At 32.8% G+C, this 12,129-nt stretch overlaps 1 protein-coding gene across 1 annotated transcript; it reads right to left on the reverse strand.

Annotated features, from left to right (window-relative positions):
• Positions 1–8,597: 8,597 nt before the first annotated feature.
• On the reverse strand, positions 8,598–11,410 carry CPR27 (cuticular protein 27). Its single transcript, XM_018444162.1, has 4 exons — positions 11,367–11,410; positions 10,503–10,600; positions 9,915–10,310; positions 8,598–9,420 (listed from the first exon to the last, which is right to left on the reverse strand). Exons 1-4 carry the CDS (start codon positions 11,376–11,378, stop codon positions 9,198–9,200), a joined length of 729 nt encoding a protein of 242 aa, XP_018299664.1. The 5' UTR covers positions 11,379–11,410; the 3' UTR covers positions 8,598–9,197.
• Positions 11,411–12,129: the final 719 nt, after the last annotated feature.

The following is a 12,129-nucleotide window of genomic DNA, read 5'->3' on the forward strand; positions in this document are numbered from 1 at the left end:
CCTGTACGTACGTACGGTCGCCTTGTCTCGTTACAGCACCTTATATCCCCTAAATATTCCCCACCAGCCTCTGGTTTCTCAGGAATCTGGAAAATCGCACTCCATCGTTCAGTTGGTTGATCCGCGGGTCGATTACGGATAAAATTTTATCATTAACAACGTAATACTTGAATCAAACTGTTTCAAAAAAGACTATCGTTTCTGTCGGTTGTGTACACTGTTCAAAACAGAACAGTTTGGAAATCGGTATGATCGGGAAAACTCTCTTTGTCTAATGATATCTTGACTTCTTGAATGAACAGAACAAATCTTGTTAGAAGTTGGCAGCTGATACAACAATCATGTAATCCGTTCTGACGAAAAATTGGATCGGTTTTGTAAAACTGGTATGCCAAGTTTCTAAGGTGACGTATTATGTAAAACTATAGTGGATAGATATAGATTGGGACCACGAAAGAGAAATTACACAGGAGCGCTGTTTCAAATAATTTGACGAGTGCGCTCGTTCTTATCACTAGCCACCGTTTTGCCTGTAATCACGGGAGAGGTCACAAAAACGGGCTATTTTATCTATCGCCGTGTATGTTCAGTCTTTCTCTCGCAAGAGAACCATTTTAAATCCAGTACTGGACCACTAACTTGACGAGTTTTGCAACTCCTGTGTCACGCACATTCGTGTAACTACTCTGAACACGTTATACTTTATACATTTAAAAATTAATCTGCAATTTACAAATTTAAGTCTATTCATGTCTGTTACATAGAAATTTAGATACTTCCACTTAAATCGTAAGTATTACGGTGCAATTATCAAAAGTCATTAGTGTAAAATAAATACCAGCTCGAGGCGCTTATATATTAATTATTTTATAATTCAAAAGAAAATATCATTAAGATACTTTTTATAAGTTTTTTATCAACATGGAAAGAATGATTTTGTTGAAATATTTAAAAATTTGATCAGGTACAAATCTGAAAATAATTTTATTGAATTATCGAAATAGTTAGGACACTAAAACATGATGATAGTCCTGCTAATATCAAAATGTTTTCTAACAACCATTCTGTGTGTAATTGGCTGCGTTCAGCAAAGAAAACTAACCAGTTAGCGTTTAGTGATTCTTTAATATAATTGGCAATTATCTTGCCTTTAGTTCTTCACTAAATCTAAGTGTAGGAATCAATTATATTGAAGAATCAGTGCTAACTGATTAGTTTTCTCTGCTGAACGCAGCCATTGTTTCGATAATCCAACAAAATGTTTTCAGGTTTGATCTAGTTAAATTGCTTTCCATGAATGTATAATTAAATTCATAGTTTTTAGGTTAAATTATTACGAAAGCAAAGAAATAAAATCTGCATAAATATCAACGCGTACTTGACCACCAGCTATTAAAGTTTAATGAGAAGACGTAAGTTTTTTTACTGGCTATGCTTGAAGTATTTCCTACCGAAATCGCATTTCCTGTGAACACACAAAAATTGTACGAGATCGTTGACGTGCGGAGGATCAAGTGTAATTGACCGCAATTCGAAGCATCGAGCTTATGCAATATCAATCTCAACAATATGTTCTGCCCCGCGACACTCACTCTCGCTCAAGTAGTATCTTGAAAAAGAGAAAGTGTTATTATATGTATATTGCCCCGCCTTGATTTGATTACACATATTTAAAAATCAAATATCGATAGGATAGGATAAACTGTGCAAACTTATGGAGAAATATTCTATTATAATTCGTCTTATATCACTTGGAGTGATTTTCATAAAAAAAATTAGCAAATTATAAGCGAAAGAAGGAAAAGTATTGAAATATAAATAGTCTTTAAGATTCATACAATTGCGCTGTCTGGTTTCCGTTAGATCCACATTATAGTCTGGGAATGGAGAGCACGGCATTGAGTCTCAAAATATAATGGCGTGACTCTCCTTGAAACTGACCGAATGCAAGGTTGAGCAGCGATTCGGTAAAATGGAGTACGGCCTTTGCAGGCCGACCGACCGGTCATTCGTAATGTTTTCACCTGAGTTTACGAAACAGCGCCGTGGATCGCATGGGTTCCGCCTGTGAAATTATGCGGTGGATCGGCATTTTGTAACTTTCTATCGGCATATTAGATGGCCGGTAAACCAATCGACTGATATTCCCGCCTCTTATTTCGTTAGCTAATTTTTCTCGCTGCGTCACGCTCTAATTAATATCGATAATGTGTTGACTATTCCCCGATATTTTCAACATAATTTTAATAATTTTATTTGATAATATAAATTAAATTATTATATAAAATTAATCAACCAAATAACAAAAGCATCAACTATGATTGAAGCTAGATGTTGGAAAATAATATTTCCATATGTATTTTAAACACAGAATTCTGTAAGTATACTGTTGACTTCGCCTTTATATTGACAGCGCCATATTTGTGTCTGTGTGTGTGTGTGTGTGTGTGTGTGTGTGTGTGTGTGTGTGTGTGTGTGTATAAATAATGTATTACTTACGGAAAAAAGAAGAACATTACTTCCTATTTTATATCGACTTTTGCAGTTTATTATACTACAGCTTACCATTTTTTATATTATTATTTTTCAAAATATAATAAAATTAAAAAACATGAAGTGACATTTGACATTTGTGATAAATATTTTGTTAGTATTGTTTAAACAAATATTTAATGTAAATAAAATTCAATAAATTTTTTTTAGTGTGTATAAAATTATATTAATATAATGAAGTATAACTATATTATATAAGGAAATAATAGTATAGATATTTGCATGTGCGCACGCGGGATGTATATTTACCTATAATATTAAGTAAAAATTGAACAATGAAATTAAATATATATTAAAAATGCCATATTCGGTTAGGGTAGTTTTTCATGCTTAATAATATTTCTTGTAATACAATTTCCAGTTTAAGCAAATTGTACGTCGGTTATTTGTCGGTCTTGAAACAGTCTTAAACTGAAGCTAGAGTAGTAACATCACATATTAAACTGATATATATTTATATGGATATATTTATAGTATATTGTGTAAATACATAAAATATAAACGTACATTTTTCTTTAAAAAAAATGTGAAAAGGGAAAATTTTTTATTTCTCATGCTTATGTAATGCAAATGCGTTCTCAAGGTCCTCGATGTGATTACGGTGGTGCGATTTAATGATGACTTCCACGAGGCGTACTCCACGATTAAGACCCACGATAATTGTCCGTGAACGACTCACATTATGTCTGCATTTACAGTTTCGTTTCGCCGAAGATTTCGCGGTGACTCCAATGCTGCTCGGTGAAAGGGAGCAATATATCGGTCAATTTTACAATCATTGAAAAAAGTTTTTAATATTATAATGAATCAATTGGTTCAACCATTTGGACGTTGCCTACATCAAATTATATAATCGTTTTGATTATAACATTTAAACTTCATAAAGTTTCATTGACTTAGTAGATGATATTCAAATGACGTTAATTAATGTCGACTACTTTGATTAGGAAAAATAGAAACGTATTAAAGATTAGTATTATAAGAACAGAATTATATATATATATATACATACGTGATAAAATATTTTTCAGGTGTTTAAATGATTAACGATTTAAATAAGAGTGATTAATAAATTTATAATATCGCTTCCCTTTAATATCGTATTAAAATGTGTATAGAAACGTGTATAGGATTCATAATATTCTAATAATACTTAGAGAAAGTGCGAATAGGTCTTATCGTAAATTTCCCTTTAATTCAATTAAGTATTATTCAATTAAGTCATAAATACTGATGAACACATATACACACAGAATTCTGTATAATTTATTATGAAGTATTCAAGTTTCGCCTTTCAAGTCGCTCTCTTCGAAAATAGCGGCAGTGTTGCTAGCCCTGACATTTACTGATATAGATCATCTCAGGTCGAATTAGTTCCTTGATATGTGATCGTAGGACGTCCAACAATGCCATTCACGATGTACGTTCCTCTTGCGTCTTGCATTTTTGCCGTTTTTATTATGTAACTGTCACTGGACATTGTAACGATTTGCAACAAAAGTCAATCTCAGCTTTTGTCGCAAAAAATCTAACAAGATTTCAACATAGTCAAGAACATTCGGTTATCAATGACAATTTTTCCGGATATCGAAACGCACAATTTTTTAACGGTTCGATGACAATTTGAAGTTAGCAGCTTCCTCCGATTAACATTAAGACTTTCTATTTTTATGCAACAATCGGAAAGGATTTACCGAGCTTAACGACAACTCGATCACGGTTCGCGCAGGAACTGGATCTCAAGTCCGCAAAAACTCGATGGTGTGTTCAACGTTCGCTAGTGAGAGAAGGTGATATGATTAGCATTTGAATTAGGTATCTGAAACGTAAAAGTCATTCTATCGTGGTAGCACGCGCGCGTATTCGGTAAAAAAGAACCAATACATATCGACATGTGCACAGTTACATATAAATTATTTATTGTTTTTATAATATGGTACCAACTATTATATTTATTTTACGTCTTAAGATGCAGGTATAACATTAAAAACTAAAACATAGTAAAACGTTCTTTAAGCAATTTTCTTAAAAATTATTTTTTTATATTGAAATATGCATTACAGAAAATGTTAATTAAGCAGAACTAAATTGCAATTTTTATTGTGTTGCTAACAGAGTACATATATTAATAAAATTAAGTAGTTCTATTAAGAGTTACCTATACCTGTTATAATGAATTCAATGTTAAAAATCAACATGCTGTGATATATGTTAACATATTACGGTATATATTGAAGGAATAAAAAAAGAATTTTTTAAAGAAAACGTGACATTTCCTACATTTATTAATAAAAAGTTTATTCATTTTATAAATTTTCAACGTGTAAATTATTCACAAGCAAATAAAAAAAATATTGTTCAATTGTAACTATTAAGAACCATGTGTATTATTTGATTGCATGAATAATCATTAGTGGTATAGCGAAACGAATGCTAATTTTTTTATTCAATCTTTGTTATAATTTATAACATGTTTCAAACAATATAACATAATGTGAACTGAAAATTTAAGAAAATTAATAAATAAGTAAACAAAAAAAATAATTAAATAAATAAAAATGTTCGAAAAGCATAGAGAGTTATTTTAATGCCATATTATATCTCATTTTAATAGGATACAAATGACTTTCAGCTAACTTAGTGCGAATCGACTTGTTTTATAATTATGTAGCTGCGACAAAAAGAGGAAAGTTATACGTGTTCATTACGCCGATAAAGGAAAGCAAGTTCTGCCGACATCTGGCGCACCGGTCCGTCGTACCACGCCTTGCATCAGAATGTCTTGAGAGTGAACGCGGAATCACGGTATTGCATGCACGCGTGTCGCACAGCGATAAAATACATCGAAGACAAGGAGAAATGAAAACTCGATATCGACAAGTCATCAAGTATAACGTTTGCGTGTACTTTCTTTTTTATATATAAGATTGCTTTTTTAAAAGATCATTACAAAAGATATATGAGTTTTATACGTGCGTTTGCAATGCATCATGATAATTAATTGGCGTTTGATATTACGCAAAATTAAATATACGATATTAGCGATAAATAAATTGATTTATTTTTCCGACGCGCCAAGCGAATATTTTATTTTATAATTATTTAATATACTTATTTCATTTGTCTTTAGTTTTCCTAATCATGTATCTACAAGCTTATTATCTTGAATAATTAACGTGATCTCTCTTAACGATTCTATTGTGTTTACGGAAGTCTAAAAAGAGCTGTATTGAATTTTTCTCTCCCAGAATTGATGCCTCGATAAACATGTACTCGATTGAGCGGTAGACGCTGATCTCGCGGTGGAATCGAGTAGATCGTGGATTATATTGTGAAAGGTGGACTTGGGCGGTGGTTTGTGGCACTCTCCACGTATCAGGTATGCGCGACGTGTAAGCCCCATGCGTGGAGATTAGGATCCTAAACCAGAAGCTGGAAACACGATATTGGCACGAGCCAACTGTTCCTTATGTCCACGTAAGAATTCACACAGTTATTATCAAAGATAGTTATTATGAAAGTTATTATGAAAGAATGATGGAATACAAAAAAAGGCAATGTATGTTGTATTTTATCGAATATATTATATCTTTTTTATATTACAAAATTAAGACACGTTTTATACACATACCTAAATTAAATGATCATTTTCAAAAGAATTTTATATCACTCTGTCAGCAATTGACAATATATTAATTAAAGTTTTGTTATTTTGACTTAGTTAATTAAAATGTAGTTTTATATGCGATTTTTGTCGCGGACAGTATAATAAAATAAATTTTTAAACTCTAATTATCTCTCTGTAATTAAATAATGTTCATATTTATTGTTAAAGCAAAATTCGCAAACGTAAAATGTATTCCATTACATTTACTGTGATAAACGCAAAGACAGATTGGCATCCGATACGAATAATGAAAAATATGTGAGAAATAAAGACTGTCGGGAAAATTAAAAATTCAAAGGAATACGGAGAAAAGATCGAATGGCGGATCCGATCCGCCGCAATGCACGTGAATTTTTATTGTGCTTTCGCAAAGGCCGAATGCGAAGTTAACACGTTAAGACCTTAGATGTTACTCAACGATAAAATTCTTGGGTGTGTCCCGATGTAGTCCAATGGCGTTCTTCGTACTGAGAAAAAAAATGTTAATTACGTTTTCAACCATCAAATAGGGACCTAGGAATTTCCATTATTAGTGCATGTATTTGCACATGTGACTTGAATTTATCAAGTATATTGATTAGATTGTTCGATTATATAGGGTATTCCAGAAAGAAAGGTCAATATATTTTGGGAGGTGATGGTGTCAGTCATTTTAAGTAAAAATGTTCGTATATAAACGTATATTCTATTTCGAACAGTTTCTGAGATTGAATGAACAAAAATTAAAAAGCTTATTAAGAAAGAGATTACTTTTTTAAATAATTCGTTGTTCAGGTGACACATTTTTTACAGTTTATAATATATAATAAATTTTTAAATATTCCATTCCATCATTAACATCAATGCATGCATGAACTGTTCGAAATAGAACATATTTTCATACGAACACTTTAACTGATACCGTCTCCCAGAATATTGATTTTTCTTCCTGGGACACCCTATGTATTGATCAGTATAATTACCTGTTTCTACCAATGTAAATTGACGTTAATCTTAGTTCAATTTACTTTTCATCTTTTTCTAATTCTTAAAATTAGAGAAAGATGAAGAGTTGAATTGAGATTAAAGTTAATTTATATTATTAGAAACGAACATATAATCGATCCAAGTCAATTCAAAGCATTCTTCAGATAAAATCATTACTACTGAGATCTCGCGATTATATCTTATTTTAACTAACGCAACATTGTATAATATTTTTTTGTTACATATGATATATTATACGCTTAAATATAAATTAACATTTGGACATCGATCCCAAGTTATTTGCAAGTATAACGCGTATTTTAGATTTTTCAGATAAAGATTGCGGACATCATGTAAATTAATTCCGTACATATTAATCCTCGGAAGATTTACCATTCAAAGGACTGTAGCTGGATTATTCTTGATTGGTACTCTATTGAATAATCAGAAAATCACTTCACTTTTATGTATCATGTAAATACAGTATAACTATATATCTATATTAGATATAACAATATAACTATATAAATACCTATAGTAGTGCATAAAACAATAGGAAAAAAGCAACAATTTTTTAATCTGATTTTTTACACTTTTGTGATGTAAAACAATATCGGCGCGAGCATAGGCGCCGACTACAGGGGAGCAGACCATTTTTTGTCCCCCCCTAATAATTTTATTCGGGGGGCAATGCCCCCTCAATAATTTTTACCTTTTGGTTTTTTTAACGGTGTTTTAACAATTGCAAATAATTTCTGCGATTAAAACTGTGAGAAAACATCGGCCATATGACATATGTTATACATAACGTTGACGTGACGAATTAAAAGTAGTGATGCTCGCACTGGCACGTCGTCTGTCCTAGGGTGCCTTCCAACAAGAGAAGGTGTAATGACACGATGTATCACAGTGTGTCACTACATTCTTGTTGTTCGCCAATGTTAAACAAGGATGAGATGATTATTGTGTTGTACTCATTGTGAGTCGCTTGTTGAGGCGTGTTTTGATTTCCATTAGAGTGCTCCTCGGATGTCATTTCATCCTTGTTTAACGTTTGTTAAACAACAAGGATGACATGACACCCGGGGAGCACCCAGGTGAGAATCCGAACATGCCCCTGGAAGGAACCCGTAGTGTATCCGCACATATATACGTACCAGAGAGAAACCTGAGAGAGGACATGAATGCCTTTTTCCTGTAACCGCAAAATACTTTGTGCACTACAATCTTCTGAAGAAGCGGATGTCAACTACACAACATTATCCATTTTTTTTTACGATGCTCTTGATGGAAATAAATCGATCGAATTAAAATCATTAAAATTTTCACTAATTTGATAGATTTTAGTTATTTCAGCGATTTATTTCTATCAGTAACACCGTAAAAAAGTGGATATTGTTGTGTTCCCCCCTAATATTTCTTGGTGCCCCCCCAATATTCTTCGCAAGTCAGCGCCTATGTATACGAGTAATCTTCAAGAACTAATAAATATTCAATGAATATTTTCGAGGACACAAAGAATATCTATCAAATTTCGAGTAATCTAGCCACTGTCAGCCAAGGTAATTATATATTATAATACTCGTCATTACTAAATGAAAAGAATGGAGAAATATACGTATAAGTTAAAATTAAACTTAAGAATAAGTAAATAATACAAGAAATATAATTTTATAATGAGAAAGGTAGAGACTCTCCTAAAGAGGAAAAGGGCAACATCGGAGAACAAGAGGTAGAAAATACTGTCTCATTCGAAACTTGAGAGAACAGAAGGCAAATACGATCTAAAATATATGTAGACTGATCAAAAGTGCTTATACTATGATGCAACTTACCACTAAATTACCACTAAATCAGTATGTCGAAAATATTTCGACGGCGATATTAATAGTTTTACGCAGTAATGAAATAAATGCTCAGTAACGATCTCAGAATACCTATAAATAATGTATATACATATGCAATCCTATATATGATTGCTGGACTCCCTTTCTCTTTTCATCCTCTTTCTTTATCGTTTGTAATTAACCGTGTAAGATGCCAATCCGGCATTGATATCGATATTGGTCGTGCCACGTCCTTCAAGACCGGCCGGAATCGTGGGCGAAGGGTACACAGATTGCAGTTGCTGACCTTGATACTGCGGTTCGTACTGCGATCGATACTGCGGTCGATATTCAGATTGGAATCGCGACTTCACTGCTGCCGGTCGATAATTGATGGGGGTCTTATATCTGAAAATTTGAAAAATTGGATTATCCTATTCCTTTCCCATTCCCGTTAAAGCGCAGAGGTGCGACTGATTTCCCGCCAAGTTAAGCAAGTCACGATCTCTGTACTTTCGAGTGATTCACTTGACATTTAACCCGCTCGTTATCTCTTTGTGTTCTTCGCGGTGAGTCGATTTTCCCATGTGCATTTTGATCTGACTGATTCGACCGAATAAAAATTAACATACATAATATATCAAATACAACTGAGAAATTTAATAGAGAAGCCACGTAAAGCAATATTAAAAATTTAATGCAAAAGCCACATAATTCTTAATTGTTAAATTTTCAATAAAAATAATTAATCTTTATGTCAAATTCGAAATATGCTTTAAACTTTTTAGTATTAATTATGATATCGACAATTATAAATGCAAAATTTATTAAAGAATTTCGCGTTAAAATTTAAGACAGACATTTTTTAGATAGTCTACATGCTAAAATTTATTGCGACTCACTTTTGATTATAAGTAGCCGGTGCGATCTGTTGCGGCGGATTGTAGGCGATCGGTTGTTGTCTGTACTTGAATGGTACTTCATAACGTTCTCCATTGGTGAAACGTGGGTCGGTGTGATAGATCGACGGATCCTCGCGGTACTGTCCATCGTCTTGGGGTTCATTCGCGTTGCTGGCGATGCTGTTACCGGTCAAGGTTGGCGGGGGCACGTTTATCCCAGCACCGACTGGCTCGAAGCCACGCTTGGACGCACCGTACTCGACCTCGCGCACATTCCCGGTGTCGTCGACGAAACCGTATTTGCCGTAAATCTCGCCGTTCGGATACTTGGACTCGATCTTATACGAGCCATCCGCCGCCTCGAAACCGTAACTGTAACTACCATCCTCATTATGCCTGAAAATTAATGTCAGTTCATATTCTGCAAATTGTTTTCCAGAACACATTTGATAGAATTATAAAAATAAAACAATAAATTTTGGAACAAATAAAAAAAATATAGTAATTTTCACATAAAAAAAAATTCAAAGGTATTCTATTGCGTTGCGTCGCTTTCATTCGATTATATAATGCTAATCCGACACTCACTTGTTTATTTGTTTTAAGATAGGTACCGGTGTAGTCACATGATACGGTTGATTGTGCTGAGCGACCGCAAGGCCGAGACAAAACAAGAGAAACAGCACCTAGTGACATGAATTTGCATAAAAACGTTGGTATTCGGAACACTTTCCAATGGCCTCGTACACGCATTCGAGGAAAGTTGATGGCAAGATGGCGCGAAGATAATGCGCTATTATTGTAATTTGTTCGCGGATTTTTTAAAATAAATGAACAGCTATGTAAAATTTAACATTTGTTAATACTTGTTTTTTTTATAGAAAAAATGCAAACGCTGGTTATAATGACAATCTGATCGGTAACTATTGAAATGTAACTACCTAATGTAAAATCCTAGAATCCATTATAATAATCATAAACCACATGATTTTTTTATCTCTATAAAAGATTTATTTAAAAAAATAATATTTAAAAAAATTTACAATAATAATGTAACATTTTATATAAGACGCTTACACATGTTGCTTTTTCACTGAAATTAATGTAATTCTTATAAAGTCAATTTAATATTCATGGAATAAAAAATTTTACTCTTACTCACTCTAGAATTCCAGTCTACTTCGATACTTTGTGCTAATAATCGCGCACATCATAATACAGCATCTTTATAAAACCAATTCTTGTATTCACAGTATGAAAAGAATGTTCACTCTTATACATACCAATTTATTCCAATCTTTCACATTAATTAAAGCACATTATAGCATTGCACAAAAACATTTTTACGTGTCCCAATTATTAAATTTAGCCACGAATACAAAATGATTTCTGATGTCGACGTTTATAAATGATTGAAACAGAAAAGAAAAAGGAAGAAAGAGGAATACTTACAGGAGGACGCATGTCTGGTTGGTGATGAGGCAGAAGTGATTGTGTTATAGGATCGTGTTGTATCGCCGAGCGAGTCTACTTATATAGGTCCCCTTCGGGAGCGGCGAGGCCCGCCCATGGGCCCGACCTCCGCCTCAACTTCAACACGCGAGTTCGCCTTACAAAGACATTGAAAATTTCTATTGCATTTCCCGGGCTCTCTTCCAATTTTTATTCATCATGTAACTTCATATTACAGTGAGCCGCATAATGTGAAAATACTGATAACGATCGATGATTACATTTCATGTTTAAATAAATGCGTGAGTTATCATGAAATACGCAGGTTTAAATTACTGCACAGAATAATTCAGTATTACGTATACCTACTTTTTTAACTTTCGAATATGTTAATACGTTGGAATACATAAACTGAGTTTTTCTGTTCTGCTTTCAGTACTATCATCATTTGCTTAATAAGTTATTTGTTTGTGTTTCTTCATTTTATTCTATAATAAACAAATATTTTGAATTTTTTTCATGCAAATATAAACAATATTCTGACATAATTAAAAATTATAGTTTTCTCACTTTTATGATTTATTATTTTTAGTATGAATAATTATTATAAATGGTTGAAGATGCATATAAAATCAAGCGATTGTATTGTAATAATTTTATTATTATTTCTCAGCTTAAAAAATTCAGCCAAGAAATTATACATTGCCTTATAAGATACATATTGCAATTGATGATAAGTAATTCTACCTCGACATTGCTTAAA

Source organism: Mycetomoellerius zeteki, unplaced genomic scaffold (assembly GCF_001594055.1).
Source record: "Mycetomoellerius zeteki isolate Tzet28-1 unplaced genomic scaffold, Tzet1.0 scaffold149, whole genome shotgun sequence".
Classification (NCBI taxonomy): domain Eukaryota; kingdom Metazoa; phylum Arthropoda; class Insecta; order Hymenoptera; family Formicidae; genus Mycetomoellerius; species Mycetomoellerius zeteki.

What these genes read in the sequence shown, in the direction of transcription:
- CPR27 (XM_018444162.1), bottom strand. An exon ending in ATCTTAAAACAAATAAACAA is followed by an intron (nt 10,311 to 10,502) that starts GTGAGTGTCGGA and finishes ATTAATTTTCAG; the next exon opens with GCATAATGAGGATGGTAGTT. An exon ending in CCGGCTACTTATAATCAAAA is followed by an intron (nt 9,421 to 9,914) that starts GTGAGTCGCAAT and finishes TCAAATTTTCAG; the next exon opens with ATATAAGACCCCCATCAATT.